Source organism: Stegodyphus dumicola, chromosome 7 (genome assembly GCF_044657685.1).
Source record: "Stegodyphus dumicola isolate Sdum_Otavi_A_Nest chromosome 7, ASM4465768v1".
Classification (NCBI taxonomy): domain Eukaryota; kingdom Metazoa; phylum Arthropoda; class Arachnida; order Araneae; family Eresidae; genus Stegodyphus; species Stegodyphus dumicola.
The window spans coordinates 175,752,335-175,770,182 of record NC_140774.1 but is presented as its reverse complement, the minus strand read 5'-3'; the positions used below and the strand labels follow the sequence as shown (position 1 = coordinate 175,770,182).

General features: G+C 30.2%; 1 protein-coding gene across 2 annotated transcripts in view; it reads right to left on the bottom strand.

Moving 5' to 3' along the window:
* LOC118191949 (sphingomyelin phosphodiesterase 4) overlaps positions 1-17,848 on the bottom strand; it is a 52,452-nt gene that overhangs the window by 6,231 nt on the left and 28,373 nt on the right. For both annotated transcript variants that reach the window (XM_035362848.2, XM_085821079.1), the window contains exons 9-14: positions 17,001-17,091; positions 16,573-16,643; positions 6,799-6,922; positions 6,400-6,439; positions 6,143-6,300; positions 3,646-3,867 (exon numbers count right to left, since the gene is read on the bottom strand). In XM_035362848.2, coding sequence (XP_035218739.1) covers positions 3,646-3,867; positions 6,143-6,300; positions 6,400-6,439; positions 6,799-6,922; positions 16,573-16,643; positions 17,001-17,091 — 706 coding nt within the window. The remainder of the gene's footprint in view (positions 1-3,645; positions 3,868-6,142; positions 6,301-6,399; positions 6,440-6,798; positions 6,923-16,572; positions 16,644-17,000; positions 17,092-17,848) is intronic.

The following is a 17,848-nucleotide window of genomic DNA, read 5'->3' as shown; positions in this document are numbered from 1 at the left end:
TTTATAGTAAAATGCTTGTAAAGCATGTATATACGTGTGAATTTTGAATATAAAAGTACCAAACTTAAAGCTTTTAAAATTTAATGCGTTCCATGGTACTAAAATATTATTCTGTCAATGGTGAAAGTTGGCAGCGATTCCGTCAAAATTTGTAATCATTCCTCCAGGACTTAGAAGAGAAGGGCTAGCTCATAGAGCTTTTCCTCCTGAAGCAGAAAGTGAGAAGTGATGACGTAGCCATGATGACACTGAGCGCACCAATATAATTCACAGCTTGGAAATTAGCGTTTTTGAACCAGCGTTTAAAATGAGCTGTGCGTGAAAGATAGCTATAATTTGGAAGAGGCAATGTTACTGCTTTATGCAATTTAGACTGAACCATTCAAAAATTTAATAATGCTTACTTAATTTTAAAATAATAGATAAAATGTGCTACTCTTTTAACATAAAGTTCCGTGTTTTTTTTTTTTTATTATTATTATTATTTTTTTTTATTTGCGGGTTTTTTTATTTCATGCACGTTTATTTCTAATCATTTCTTTATTTGCATGCTAACTGAGAGAATTTTTATACTGCTTCTAAGATAACTATAATAGTAGCTATTTAAATTTACTCAAAAAACGACTTTACATTGACGTAGGTTCAAACATATATGACATATATGGCAACATTTCTGCTAACCTACGTTTGATTTTTTGCCTAATTGTAAATTTTACATTGTTATAATTCTCTTCCGATTCAATATAATAGATATTTTTTAAATAATTTTGTAATTTATACTTATATCTATATTACAATTAAATAAATGTATATAAGATTGTTACCTTAATTTTGACGAAATAGCTTTATTCAGAGTACCTAAAACAGTTATTTAATTTTTCAAAAGTGTGAGTAAAGGAAGCAGGTCTTTTTATGCCAATTACTTTGATGTTTTACACTATTATATTTTATCTAGAATGCTAATCTAGCACAAAATCTAATCAATAATTAGTTACAAAGGATACAATAAGAATAACAAGTACTTAACAAAATTAGTTTGTTAAATACTTGTTATTATTGTTGGTATTATTTTGGTACTATTCATAATACCGAAGATTAGATTAACTCATAGAAGTCAGATGCTTTTTGATTTTCTGTGGGGTATAGTATACCTTTTGCGATACTTTTTGAAAATAATGCTTTCTCTGGAGCGACTTTTTGTCTCTCACTTTCCTTGACCATTAAATAATTTGGTTTTAGTTTGTGACACAATTTGATTTCTTCTCAATCTCTATTTAAAACCTCTTTAATAATATCAAAATTTAAAACAGTTACATCTTCTAAAACAAATCCTCTATCTAAAACGCGGTTTTTCAGTAATTTGAGGCAGAGCGCGAAATGAGACATCTGATTAAAACAAACTGCACATTTTGAAAAGAACCAACTTAGTCCAGTTTAGAGTCATAGCAGAGTTTTCAATCTATGTGCATTTCGTCGAAACTGAGAACGCACATTTTTTCTACAGAATACAAATATTCGCCTCTTTCCTTCTTTAGAGTAAGAACATTACTTTGAATTCTTGGACAACACTAAAATTTAAAAAACACTAAAAAATAAAATAAACACCATTTCTTTAATTTGATAATACTAGGTAAAGATATTCCAAATTTTTTCTTAATTTTTTTTCTTTCCAAAAATCATATCTTTAAGATGACAGAGCTCTTATGACGATGCAACGTGAAATATTTTTATTAGTCCACCTGATTTTTTCTTCTTTTTCAGTAATGCATTAATCTGCGTCTTTATAAAAATTGGCTTTAGACATTTTTCCAAATTCTCCGATTTGTGCTCCCCCCCCCCAAATTTCGCTATTTGAGATTTTAATTTCTGATACCAATTTCTGTCTAGATGCCGTCCACCTTCTTTGTCGCTGAACAAACATTCTAATATTTTTCTTTTCTCTATTTTTCAATACTTTAATACAATTTAATACAATTTTCTAAGGATATTATTTTGTTCTTCAAATTATCAATGCATCCTTGTTTATCCTTAAACATTCAGGATGATCTACATTTTCATTTGGGAGTTTTATTTCAAAATCATTAAAATTTGATTTATTATTGTCATCATCAATTTCGATTTATTATTGTCATCATAATTTATTTTCGGCAAGCATTCCATTTCAACAGTTTCTTTTTGTGGCTATCCAAACAAGCGATTTTTCATATCTTTATAAACACTGCATAGAAAATGTTCGCTGCAGATTTTTCCGCTCTTCACATTAATAGAATCTTCTCTTTGACATTTGTGTATCCATTCTTTTGTCAAAAGCAAACTCTCATTTGGATCCTTTGGTCCCATGAAATAAAATATCTCATCCTTTCATACTTCTGTAAGTGCTATGGCACGTTACTGCAGCGCAAAAAGCCATATTACGTAAACGATACTTTACAATATAGAATTTAAAATAAAAACTGACTAAAATTACATATATATAAATTATTTTAAATATATACATTATTAGAAAACAGATATATATATATTATTAAAATTAATTATGATATGTAACCTCTAGAAAATCGTCTCGCAGCTCAATGAAACTACTGTTTTAAACGCGGGGAAACGCGGGAAATCAGGACAGGTGGCATCACAGTGACGTCAGATTATTGCCTCTTACGTCCCCCCATTAGGCTCGCGTCGGCGAGGAGTCGAACAAAGAAATGAGCTAGCCCTTCTATTTATCCCTGTCATTCCTCCAGAATTCTCAAATGACTAACATTTCTTTATTTCATAAACAATCAGTATTTCACACTTAATTTTTACAGTTTTGTTGGCCATATACAGATGACCATATCGTGTTCATTAATACACACTTTTTCATGATAAGATATAATAATTTTGAAAATAATCCTCTGCTTATTGTTCTATAGAAAGTAGGTCCTATATTTTAATAATTTTTTTTTCAAAATGCATAAATAATACAGCAGTTAATTTATACAATAAACAATTACAATTAATTTATATCCTTCTTCACAAAAACAAAATACTGCTCATCAAGAATCAATCAAGGTTACAGTAAATGAGAGCACAGATATTATGAGTGTTTTGTTACATCAGGTGAATCCACAACTTAAGCTAAATCGCATTTCTTTGAAATAGTTTGATAGTTAATGGGATAACACATAAGTACCTTTTCTGTATGAGGGGAAACAAGAGGTATGATTATTAAAAATAATCAAATTTTGAAATAACATAAGTTACAACAAAGCAGTGAAAGTCAGTTTTTCACAAGTTTTCGTTTAGCAAAGTGAATTGAAGTTAATCTTCTAAATAAGATCATTAATTCACACTAAAAGCATATAACATTCATCTTCCAAGTGTAATAGTGATGTTATTATGATTAAAATAAATGTGATTTTCAGAAATGTTACATTTAAGTTATGCTTTTTTTCCCCCTGCTTTGATGTCTGTGAGTCAATAACACATGTACACAGAATTCAATTAAGAATACCTTCATTATTAGTGCCTGCATTACATTTTGAAAACACTTTTAAAATTTCTAAATGATATTATAATTAATATTTACATAAAAACTAAACTGTAACTCATAATTTCACAGTGCTGAGAAAAAATAAAATGAAAAATTAAAGTAAACAACTATGGTACCTCTCGGAAAAATTGACACAGTTGTTGAGATGATGCTTCCAAGTATGAGGCAACTTTTCTAATATCAGCAGGGTTGTTTTCATCTGAATTATAACCATCGCTATATGTTTTAAACACATTGGATAACTGATCAAAAAAGCTTCTACTAATATTATGTTGGCATACATCTTGAATCAGTGCTTTTTCACGAGCAACAGATATAGCAGAAAGCAAATGAGTAACCTTGAAGAAAAGTGACAAATAAATAATTATACATACAATTTGCTGATTATTTCATAAAACAAAATATAGAAATTACACAATTTAAATCAGCTTTCCAGTGTAGATCTATCACTTACTGATGGGTACTGTAATGATATGCACACCTCTGACAAACATTTGTTTAATGAGAAGAGCTTCCTGTTTTGTCCAGAGACTAATTGTCAGTTACAACTTTGAGAAAAGGTGCTGCGGAAATCCCCTGGTGTGGTTTCCAGACACAAAGGATGTAGTAATTGACCCCATTCCAATGCATTTCTGACACGACGTTTAACAAAATGAAAGAGAGGGACTTTTGTGCGAGTTTTTTATGCAGTGAAAGGCTTGACAGAAGATACAATCCGCATAGTTGCCGCATCCAGCGCCCATTGTTTTGTATTATGGCTGTAATGTTTTGATTATTTTACTTAGTGGTATTCAAGAAATTCTTATTAAGTTTTAAAATAAATATTTAAAAGACAACTGCTCTTTTCCTTTCATCTAACACTGGTGTTTAGATGTTACAGTACTGACGAAATCCAGAGAAATGTTATTGAATCAAGAGACAGGAAGGAGGCATCGGAAAGCAAATCGGCAGTAAGAACACACTTGAAAAATTTGATAATTTATTTTGAAACAACACATAAATATTCACTTGATCATAAAAATATTACAGTTGCAGATCTTTATAAGAATTATACTAAATCCTATCACATGATCTATGTTGCTTTATGTTTCACATAGGTTTACTTTTCTGACCCACGGGAACAAACTTATAAACTATCAATCAAATATTCTAAGAACATGACCATGGGTCAACACTCACAGTGATAGTCAGTATCTATAAAAAGCATGCATTTTCAATACACACTACTACACAGGCTGCAGTAGTAATCTCTGAATTATTTGTCAGGTCTTTAAATGCTCTGAGCAGTCATAAGTCATTACCAGTCTGTTTCTATATTGCATGACGAGTTTGAATAAATAATTTGATAAAGTGCTATAAATACCTAAAAATTTGTAAGTGCTTTCAGTCAGGACAAATATGTCATATTCAGATGGCATTTTAAATGTCATTATTGCAAGTGCAGGAGAATTAAAAAGAGTCAGAGGAAAAAAACTTTTGAAAAGGTGAATGGCACAAAAAAATATTGAGAAACTATGATTTAAATGTTAAATATCTAACACTCATCAAATTCTTAATAGTTAATCTTTTAGAAAATTTCAAAAAGCAACTTTTATATTAATAAATGTCCATTTAGTAAATACACACAGTGTGTTTCCAGTTACACACAGTGTGACACAGAGCCAAATAAAATGTTTTAAGAAGGTCGAATTACTGCTTAGTTCCTAATGCTCAAACCAAGAGATCGAGGCTTTAGGGGGACCCCCCCAGACAACCTTAAAGTCTTCATAACTTCCTTTCTCACACACACACACACACACACAAAAAAAAAAAAAAAAAAAAAAAGAGGAAAATGAATTTGAGGGGCCCCCAAAAGACATCTATGCTTAGAACCCCAGCCTTTTTTAACAAACCAGTGTGAATGACTCACCCTCTGCTCTACCGTTAAACAAGACTTTACAGTCAGAAATCAAATATGAATCAGTAGCGATATTTTCTAAAAATGATTTGGTTATATTTACTAACATTGTTCAGTGATAACAATTTTATTTTCTTTTTCTATTCCAAGAACTGCTTTATTTTTCTTATGCAGTGATCTTTAACTAGGAAACTTAAAAGTGACTTATCAATTTAAAATTTTAATTGAGTGTTATTTTAGATCTGAGATAGCATTTAATAAATCCAGTCAATGATAGCAGTTTTATACTATAAACCATATCAAACACTGTCAGTTACTATTTTTTGGCACATTTTACATGCAAGATTCTGAATAGCTGTTGATTTTTTGAGGAAGGAACTAGGAAGGATTTTATGATACACATAGCTACCAACCTTGAACTATGAAAAACTGAAATATTCTCGCATGAAAACCAGGATCTTAGAGAGATGCTCTGAAGCTACTTCGAGAAAACATATGTTTAAGAAAAAAGTAAAACATTTACAGAAAAAATATTAAAGTGCCTACATATGACATAATATAAATCAACTAGGAGGAATTAAGGAATATAAATTTTTAAAGCATTATATTTGGAGAAGGGGATAATGTAAATGATATAAATAGGAACATAAAAGAGCATAGAGTTTAAGCTTTATGCATATATGAGTCATAAAAATAAATGTTTCTTAACAAATTACCATCATAAATACAGGTTCACTAAAGAGAGGTGTATATGTAGAGCCAGGAACTTCAAGTTGAGAAATTTTTCTAGTGAAAGAAAACTTTTCTGGTGAACGATGAATAAATGAATTATGCATGCCAATGTCTGATGGTTTAGATACAGATCCTCTTTCAGCTATACAAATTAAGACAGATTAGTTTGTGTACAGAAATCCTTTATAAGTTCAAATACTGAATACTAAAGCTCATAAAAATACAGTCATGATATATATACCTTGCATTATCATATCTCTCAGCTCTCCTGTGGAGAAAACCTAGGTAATATGAAAAAAAGATATAAAATCATCTATCTATATATGCAAATGAATAATTTACTTAAATTTATTATCAAACAATTTTCTCCTTAATTCTATTGCAGTTTAGCTAAGTGAAATATTAAATCTTAATTGATCAATAAAAATATTATAATTACATTCATAGACTATAAATTCCAGATGTTTTGAATCTAACATAAATTATTAATATAAATGAACATTTAATGCAGTATCCTAATTTTTTTAATATTTTAAATTCTCTTTTAATTATATCACAAATGCTATTTTATATTCAAGTACATATTATAAAAGATTTCTTGCCACATTCCACAAAAAGAAGAAAACTGGAAATTAAATACCTTTGTTAATCTGAAGAGCATATATGCATTTTTAGGACAGTTTAAATCCATTCTCAGAAATCTCCTTAGAACTTGTTGGAAAATTGAAGTATAAAATAAGATGTTTTCATTCACAAATTTCTGCCTAAAATATACATTACACACACATTTAATATATAGAGAGATAGATAGATAATATCAGTATTTAATTGATTTTATCAAATTGAAAAATATGATTTTTGTGAGATATGAAAGCTACCATCGATGTACACTGCTCAAAAAAAAAAAAAAAAAAAAAAAAAAAAAGGACAGTGCTATATCTCCCGTTCTACTGGGCCGATTGACAAAATTCAACCTGCGTTTTTCATGTCTCAAAAGTGCGACTTAGGATATATATTAGATTTATATATAGCACTATTCTAACATAGGTATTTTGACACAAAATCGGACTTTTTCTGAAATAACATACAAATTTTTTTCCATATTTCGATTCTACGACTCAAATTATGCCAGAATACCAAGTTTTGTAAAAATCGTACGAGTAGTTTTTAAAATATTAGCTCTCAAAATTTTAGCTCCTCAATGTTAATTGAATTTGGCAAATATTTATTAATATCTCTTTTTTTATTAAACTTTTTTGATTTTTTCTCTCACATTTCGAAATTTAGGTTCATTCCAAATAAAATTTACCCATTTTTTTGTGTTTTATTTTTAAAATTTCTATTTTAAAATAATTTTTATATATTTTTCGAAAAAAATTTTGAATTATAACCTATAAAATTTTTACCATCATCTTAAAGTAGGTGTATTTTTAAGCATATCTGCAAAAAATTAGGCTTTTTTATTCAAAATTTTCTAAGATATACATGAATTTACATATTTTCGCATTTTGAAATTTGGCAACTTTTTTTGAGCGATAATAACGCCAAATGTGGTCTATGGATTTTTGTTACACTGAATTGCCACAGCTATTTTTAACCTTGAATTTTAAGTAAAATTTTACGGAGAATTAATTATATGACATTTTTTTCCCTCAATGATGCGTAATAAATATTTATTAATACTATATTTAAAGCTACTTTTTTAAATTATATATGATATTATTCAAATTTTTAACTATGTTTTTTAATTTCTCTATATCTTAAAAAAAAAAAAAAAAAAAAAAGAGTAAATTTTTACCTTCGGCGTTTTATCGTCTGCTGCTTTACTTCGTTTAAATCGAATTGTCTAAAACTAAGAATTTTTGTTTGATGTTTATTTGAATTTTATGACAGTAACTGCATAATTTATTTCTAAGAACAAACTGTTGCTTTTGAAGTGGTTGAAAGAGCGGCTGATACATATTTTTAAAGCACAGTATATTTTTATAGAAACATAAGATTTAGAATAATCATTTTTATAAAAGTCAAATTATGATATAAACATACAACCCTCTAGAGACTGAATTAATGGAAATTCGGTGGTTGTGTAGAAATGATCTGCAGCTACTTAATGGCTGGATAAGTCAGCAGATTCTGTGGACAAGTAAGAATAATTATATAAACGACACCCAACATTCTGGATTCAATTAACAACGAGGATACGATGTTTATTAAATGAATTCAAGAAGTTTTAAAACATAAAAAATCAACTCGTTTTTTTATCTTAAAATGTATTTTTGTGTGTAGCGTATTTTCATTATATTCTTAAAATTCTAATTTAGAATGTAATTGTCAAGAACTGAATACTAATCATTAGTAATATAATAAGTAATTATTACGGTTATTAATAAACCCTTCTTATAAATTGCAAATATTGCACACGATATTATTTATTTACACTTCAATTCTAACCGTCAGCTCTAGTAGAAGTTACAAATCAATTACATTTAATTAAGGATTGGATTGGATTGGATTGGATTATTTAATTATCGCAAAGCACACAAGGGTTATCTGCCTAAACGAAGGGATACCTTCGTGGAGGACTTTCTAAGGGAAACTGGCTCGTATACACGTTACACATGGGGAAAACCATGAAAACGCTCATGCAGCCAGCCCGTTCGCGGGATTCGAACCTCGGACCGAACTACCAGTGTTCAGCGTTGTTACCGCTCGGCCGCTGGTGAGCTATTTAATTAAGGAACGACCATCTAAGTTTAAAAACAGCGTACCGTAGCAGGAATTCAATTATTGGCGCCGCATCTTTCATGTTACTCTCGATTGGCAAGCTACATGATTTTTAATGAGTATTCGGGTTTTGCTAGTAACTTCACTTAGAAATCGCGCTTAAACTAGGTTAGTTGGTTATTTGAACATAGAAAGAACATGGGAGCTATTTGATTAAGATGCTTTCATAGAGAACCTTTGTAAAGAGAACCTAGAAAACTACGAAAACCAACCATGCAGCCTGGGTTAGACTTCGCAACAAACAATTAGTGTTTAACAATCTTCAAATGCTAGGCAACTGGTGAGGCTCCAATTTAATATTTTATTTCTAAATATTTAAAATATTGTTGTATTGTTAGACACAAAAAGCAGAATTCAAGTTTTGTTAACACGTTAGTAAACTACCAAGCCGTAGTGCAAATGAATATTCAATTGCTTTTGCAATAATTGTATTCACTTAATATTCTTGGAATATGAGCTAAAGAAGGAACGTTCTCGGAAGATTAAAGAAGTGTTTAAATCCAGTGATATTAGGTTTGTCTTACAAGCTCAGGATCAAAACGATTCTGCAATTGCCCGAGTAGTTGACTTGTAAATGACTGTAAATTAAGCAGATGACTTTTAATCTTACGTTTTCAGTCAGAAAACCTATTCTGAATGTTTTGTATTGCATGACAATGCATCTTTTCATTATTCAATAACCAGTCGGAGAACCGCTTGTGTTCCGAAAATAAGTATGTGTACTCAATCGTCCTGCATGTTCTTCAAATTTGTCTTCTTGTGATTTTTTTCTTTCCCAAAAACTAAAGTTGCCTCTCAAAGGAAAGTTTTTTGACATTGAAGAGACAAAAGGAGTATGACATCTACTTTTAGAGGCATGTCAAAAACAGATCTCTACAAGCCTTCTCTTCCATTACATGTTGTGCAGTCAGACGAAAAGTTGCATCAGCGTAAATTTGATAATCTATTTTTATTCCACTCTGATTACTTTATTAACATACAGTGAATATATACTAAATCTTTTACTTTAGCTTAAGCAATTTGGAAGTTTTGACGGAATTGTTCTCGGAACTAGGACTTAGAAGATAAGTCAAATTAAATATTTCGATAATCCAATAAATTCAAGGTCAAAGTTTCAATATTTTATTTTTGGAGGGAGGGGAAATTTTTTCAGTTTTGGTCCATTATCCTAAGTATATTTGCTTTGATTCTTTATTTTTTCCATAAAAACAAAAAATTTACGCTTGGTATACATATAACGCATATCTTCAAATTAAAATTTAATAATATACAGAGTGGTTATAATTAAAGTTCCACACTGAAACGGTCATAAAAGGAAAACTACTCGATCAAATGTTATCCAACTTGGTAATCATGTAAAGGAGGTCATGGGAATTTATTTTCCGCGAAAAAAAGGAAGTTGGAAACCTCACCACCAGGGGAAAAATGGCGCTGTATGCAATATTGTTAAACGAAATATGGGTCGGAATCTAACTTAACCTTTTGTTACACGGGTTTAACATGTTGCATACCCTTAAGAAACTTTGAAGTAGGCAAATTACCATTTAAAAGCGTTGAATTCGATAAAAGTCGAGTGCGCCATCCGTGTAAGTGAGAAATTCGTCCGTGAAAACCACGAATTAGCGATTAGAAAATGTGAGATCGCAAATCACTTGCACAAGTGCGTATAATCTGGAAATCGTTTTCTTACAGATCGCTAATTTGTAATTTTTGAAGCCTGAATTCGGCACTAAAACATGAAGATACTGATTCAAAACGCTTTTAATTGATTTGGGCCAAAGAAATCCCTCATGTTATCTATCTAGTTCCACTGCATTCTCCTACTGCATTCGATTGCATAACAGTCATTCCACACCGTTTAGTGTTGAATGACAGCTAGTTTTATAACTGAACCATTTTTCTCTGAAGAGCAGGCGACAGCTGGACCACTGTGATTGCAGCTCACTTAGAGTCAATGTTAAAATGTTTCGTGATACATGAAATGCATGGAACTGCAGTAACATGGCATTTTAGATACTACGATTTTTATGCAGGGCTGGGCCTCACCTCACGTGTGTCGCACAGTTACTTAGGAAACATTTCACGAATGAACGTCTTATAGGCCGATAATTCCCCTCTTCCCACCAGACCTCAATCTCTGTGACTTTTGGCTATGGGGTTATCTCAAAAGCACTGTTTATGGTGATATTCTAAACAATTTGGCAGAAATGAAAAATGTCCGTAACATTCTTCCTGATATGCTAAGAACTGCTGTTAAGAATGCAGTAACAGGATTTAACTTGCTCTCAGAAAATGCTGGACGCTACATTGAACATGCTTTGTAACACATTTCGGAAACTATTAAACACATTTTAAACAGATGTTTTCATGTCTTATTTCATTTACCAATATTGTATACAGCGCCATTTTTCCACTGGTGGTGAGTTTTTGAACTCTTTTTTTTTTCCCGCGGAAAATAAATTCCCATAACCTCCTTTACACGATTCCGAAGTTTGATAATATTTGGTCCAGTAGTTTTCCTTTTATGACCATTTCAAATTGGAACTTTAATTATAACCACCATGTAAATTAAACTTTAAAAGTCTGACAGTTTGTTTCAAGTCCCACCTTTAAAAATATATATATTTAAATATAATATTTTATATTAATCCTCTTAGAAAGAATGTTTTAAGAAGCTAATTTTTCTCTCGAGTTATAGATTGTATAAAAAAAAACATGATCTTTAATATGATTTAGATTGTTTCAGCCGATATAAGAATCGGGTTACTCGGTGGTACAGAATAAGCCCTGCTGGACTGTTTTATTTCTTTGTCATTTAGCAAAAATCTTTTAATTAAAATATTTATACTTTGGTTTATTTATACTTTGGTATACTTTGTTTATAGTTAAAATGTCTAGAAAATGAAAAGCTGTCTTCAGCTGAAACGTAGTTGATGCAACTGATATTTTAAAAAAATTGACAAGAATGCAAAATTTATGGAAGTCTAGGAATCGAAAAATCTTAATTTTTTTTGTGTGAGCACTGAAAATAACTGTAGAAGGAAAGAAGAAAATTAGGGAGAAAAGTAAGCAAAAATTTGCAGGGAAATATGGCTGTCAGACATACCAAGATGTTTCAAAAAGTTGGAAGCTTTTGAATATACCTTCAGGATACTTCAAAGAATTTAGGTGTTCAAAGAGAAAACACTTGGATGTGTACACCACCACCACCAAATACCATCAATTGAGCTTGTGTGAACAGAAAAGACAAAAACGATATCATTACAGATTAAAGTAAAGAGCGACTGGTTGTAGACTATATGGTTGTATAAATTTAAATTACGTTATAGAACATCATATTGTATCATAAATGGAGAATCCCATGATTTTCTCAGTCGAATTATTTGAAGATTCAGGAGTTTATCCAGTCATGTATGTGGATGTCACCTAAAGACGATTTTTTTTCCTCCTGATGAAACAGCGGCCGAGTGATAAATCGCTGAACACTGGTAGTTCGGTCGAGGTTCGAATCCCACGAATGGGCTGTCTGCATGGGCGTTTTCGTGGTTTTCCCCATATGTAACGTGTATGCGAGCCAGTTTCCCTTAGAAAGTCCTCCACAAAGGCATCCCTTCCCTTAGGCATAATTAAATAAACCAAAACCTCTTGATGAAACCAGACTTTCCTTTCATCTCATACCTTCAAAATGTTTAGCCTCTAAAGACTGATAAAGGCTCTGACCAAATACTTCGTGATGAACTTTTTAAGAGAACCCAGCTAGCATACACGGTACACATGAGAAAATCCACGAAAACGCCCATGTAACCAGCCCGTTTACCGGGATTCGAACCCCGGAGCGAACTACCAGTGTTAAACGATTCTCTACCGCTCGGCCGTTTGTGGGCCTTTATGAAATGGAAGGCGATAACTTTATTTAAAATGATTGTCAGAAATACCAAGATTATTTCGAAAAGTTGGATACTTTTTAATATACTTGCAGAATGCCTAAAGAAAAAGAGCAAGAATAAAGTAGAATGTCTGAAGAAAAAGAAAAGAAAAAATAAATTTTTGCGTAAAATTTAATATTTCTACTTTTTTTTTTAATTTAAAACTTTTTAATCTTATGATATTTGATTCTTGCGATTTCAAAAATAAAATATTTAACTAAAATATGAATAACATTTTAAGAAACCAAATGTATGATAAAACTGCGTAAAGCAATGAGCACAATGATTAAACTGTTTAAAGCAGTGTATGCAAGTCATCCTATGTTAAAATGTCCGTTATACATCTCTCTTATTTATATATATCTTTTCTGAACGGAACATTGAAAGGCGTGTAAAACTGTGCTTTACTGTATTTTCTCTTTTAATATAATATGCAGTTTTCAAACTCATTGTAGTCTGGGTTACAAAGTATTCTTCCGAAAGAAACGCAGTTCAAATAAATAAAATCAAATTCTGGAAAATTGATATTAATAAATATATTTAAAATGCTCAGTTCGAAGAAATAAATAGAAAATTTTAAAACAATTATCTGAAGAGACAATGCAACACAAACAATTAAAATAAAAATTTAAAAATTACCTAAAATAATAACTAAGACGAAAAATATATATAAAGAAAACTATTTAAAAAAAATAAACGCTGCATCTTTATTTACGCAGTTCGAATAGGTAAATAGAAATTTTTAAAACACTCATTCGAAAAAAAAAAAAAAAAAGTGCAACTTAAACAATTAAAATGAAATTCGAAAAAGAAAAAATTACTTAAAATAATAAGTTATAATTAAAAATATAATATAAAGAATATTATTTGGAAAAAAGGAACGATGGTGACTTTTTTTCCTCTCATGGAAAAGGAAACTAGGTTGCCATATATTAAGAAGTTCGCCAAGTGAAGTATTCTTGGCGCAAACTGACAAAAAAGTCCCAACAAAAATTTGTGAATTTCTCCGTAAATTTCGCTCCAAATTTTACAAAATTTCATATTTAGGCGTAATTTGAGTCGTAGAATCGAAATATGTAAAAAAATTGGTATGTTATTTCAGAAAAAGTCCGATTTTGTGTCAAAATACCTATGTTAGAATAGTGCTATATATAGATCTAATATATATCCTAAGTCGCGCTTTCGAGACATGAAGAACGCAATTTGAATTTTGTCAATCGGCCCAGTAGAACGGGAGATATAGCACTGTCCCATTTTTTTTTTTAGCAGTGTACATTAATGAGCAATTAAATATAATCCACTTTTATTATTATTTTATAAAGGAAGAGTCAAAATTGAGAATAGGATTAGATTACAGATTGCTGAACATAGAAGACAATATTTCTTGAAGCCTTTTGATTACAAAATAAAGATAAGCAAATGAGTTTTCAAAATTACATTTTTTATTCCACAGAATAATTTTATGTGCATTATAATATAAATATTAAAAGTTTTAGCTAATATTTCTATATAAGTTACTAAAATTACACTTTTACAATCTAGAGAATTATATTATTTTTTATAGATGTATATGTAACTGCTTCATTTTACACATCATATTTGCGCACCAATGGCAGAGCGGTAAAGTCGCTGAACACTGGCAGTTTCGACCTGGGTTCGATTCTAGGCAAATGGGCTAGCTACATTGGTGTTTTTGTGGTTTTCCCCATGTGTAATATGTAAACGAGTCAGTTTCATTTGGAAAGTCCTCCACGAAGGCATCCCTCCCCTTAGGCAGATAGCCCTATACTGCTTTGTTATAATCTCAATAAACCAAACATTTCATACTTAGCAAAACTGAAATAATGATGTCACTTACTTTATTACAGTATCTATTAGGTCTCTTAGAATTTCCTTTTTTTTTTAAATCATTAAGTAAACATATTTTACTTCCTTAACTCATATCAACATATTTCTATTTAAATTTTAGAAATAAACTAAATCAAGGTATTATATATTAATTGTTGAGAACATCACTAATGTCCGGAAAATTTTCTGAAGATAAAAGTCAAAACTTTTAATTTGCTGTCAATGGCATCTGCATTCTTTAAAGTAAATAAATAAATAAAATAAAAACTTTGCAGGACTGGACACATTTTATGAACCACAGATTAAGCATTTGATTAGGGTACTACAATATATATGTATCTTACTTCTGAATAAATTCGATCATTTATTTTGCTAGTAAATTTAGTTCAAGACATTTCCAAGAGCAGAGATGAACTCTTTTACAACAAGAATTCCCATTTAACTAAGATAATGTATCACACACTAAAAGTTCATAATAGCAAAATGCAAGTTTTTGTAGATTTATAATAAATAAATAAATAAATAAAATAAAATAATGTAAGAACAGCGAACTATTAGAGAACACAATCCATGATTCAGAATTGTTAGGACTTCAGCGATTCAGATTTAAAAAATTTCTGAATTTTAGATCATAAGTTTAGGATAATAACATGCAGACATGGCAACATTTTGGCTTCACTCACAGTTTAGGTCAGATAGAAAACAGAAAAATATTAAGCCAGCGATATAGGTGCAACTGGTGCAACCACTGCATAAGAATTAAGAGGCAACAAAAATTTTAGAATTTAGGAGCCCCAAGGAAAAACTAGGGATGGCAGAATTTTTAAAGTTTAGAAAAGGCACCAGAAGTAGAATTTTGGAGGCACCAGGTAGCAGAATTTAAGACCTGCGGAGATTGCACTGAGTAACAAAATCCTTAGCACTGGTTCTAACTCCCCAACAGCCACTTAAGGGACAAAAGTGTCATCCACGCCAACATCCATACAATGCCTGCAGCATTTATCGATGACAGTGCGACTCTTTAACTAGTATAAGTTTGAAAGTGACATGCAAAATTCTATTTAGTCTGGGGAAAAATCCCTGTTACAGCATACCTGCCTCTTTTTGTTACTATAATCTTCATTCCCATATTTTGTATGGGAGGTATTATTTTTTATTATTTTATTTTATTTATTTATTGGAGCTAGTTGTACAGAGGTTTGGATCTTAGATCATTCCGGATACTGAATGTCTGGATTTCGGACTTACACTTGCTGTACTTTGACTAACAGACATGAGAATTATCATGTACTGAAATTCATCAAAAACATATGGAAAAGTACAAGACTAATATGATAGGATAATAAGTATAAATAATACAAGATGCTTGCAGAAATGAAAAGAAATATTTCTAGCGAATTTAATCGAAAGCCCACAAATATCATTAGTGAATGAAAGAAGCAAATAAAAGAGTGCAATGGTGATACAAGAAAACATGGCATCAAGAATTGTAGATACGCATTCTCAGCAAAAGGTTTAAAAAGTTGCGAGAAATATTTTTGCTCAACAGAATAATGTTCAAAATATCAATCTTAGAATTTCTCATATTTTTATTGGAATCTTATTACTATTCTTATAATCTTTATCAAGCTTCGAATTTCTCATATTTTATTTATTTTCATATTTACACAATGATAAGAGTAGAGGAATGGTAGTTATAGATACTAAATGATTAAGAATTTGCAGACCGGATCTATAGACCAGAGAACCAATTACTATAAAGAAATTATAATTTATGAAGGAAAACAGACTTTCATTATTTGTATAAGAAAAAGAAAAAATAAACACATATAAATAATACAAAACTGAGCGCTTACCATACTGAAGGCTCTAAGTCACAATGTATATACCTCCAAGGTTGAATGTAGCTCAGCCAAGTTTCAAGAGGCTACAAAAGAATGTTAAAAATGAAAATGAATTCTAGACTAAAAAAATTAAATTTACCATGATTCTGACCAAAAAATTCATTAATATGATATGAGTATAGTTTGTAACGATCACAGAATTCTCTATGGAAATAGTTTCTACGAGTAGATTCCTTTGTTACACATTTAAAATAATAATTTTATAAAAATAGATCATTCAGTTCATGTTCATCATGTTCTGTTAATAATAGTTACAATAATTTTATTAAAATTTACATTAGATATGACTTAATAATAAATTTGATTTAATATTTGGTAAAAACATAAGCATTATTTTGTTACATACTAAACAAATCCTGTTAAAATAAAAACTGACATACCACTCTGAACGATGCATCTAAAGGCCAGTGATCAAAAGTAGATTTTAAAAGGCAATACATTTCTTTTTGAATTAATTGTGTCATTCCCAAGCTAGATAGATAAGAAGAAATAAATTAAGGAAGCACAAGAAAGCATTTCAGACACCAAACACACATAAAAATCACACAAATTTGTTGAAATACGGTCTCAGAATTTTTTGTGATGACAATACTTCCTTTACTTCATACGAGGAAGTAAAAAACGAAAAGTTTCTGTGACGTGATTTCAAAAGAATTCCAAACTAACAAATTTGGCTTAACTACTTTATAATGTGGATTACTAAACTAGTTATTAAGCAACCAATTTGGTATAAAATATATAAGCTTGAAATAGACTTTTTAAAAATAATGACATAATTCATTATTCTAAATTTCACGTTTTTTTGGATAATTAACGTTGAAAGGGGGAGGGGGATATTTTTTTTAATAATCAAAGTGCTTATAAACACTATAAAATTCACGATTAATGCATGTAGAATTGTGAAAATAAATTTAGAAATGTAGCATTTACAGATTTAAAGTAAATTGAATGCAAATATTTGACTCTTAAATATTAGTTGTGTCTTCATAAATCTCAATAATTGATTAAAATAATCCAGACCAAGTAAGTTTTAATCAGAAAAATTATGCTGAAGATCACAAAGAGGAAAAAAAGAAGCTTGCAAAACTATTTCATAAAGACATGACTATGCCACCGCCTGATCTTTTTTTAAATATGCCATCAAAATTGTGTTTACTTAGCAATCATCAGATTTTTCTACAGCTGTATTTGAAAGAAATTATCCAAATTTAGATAATTAAAGACTGGA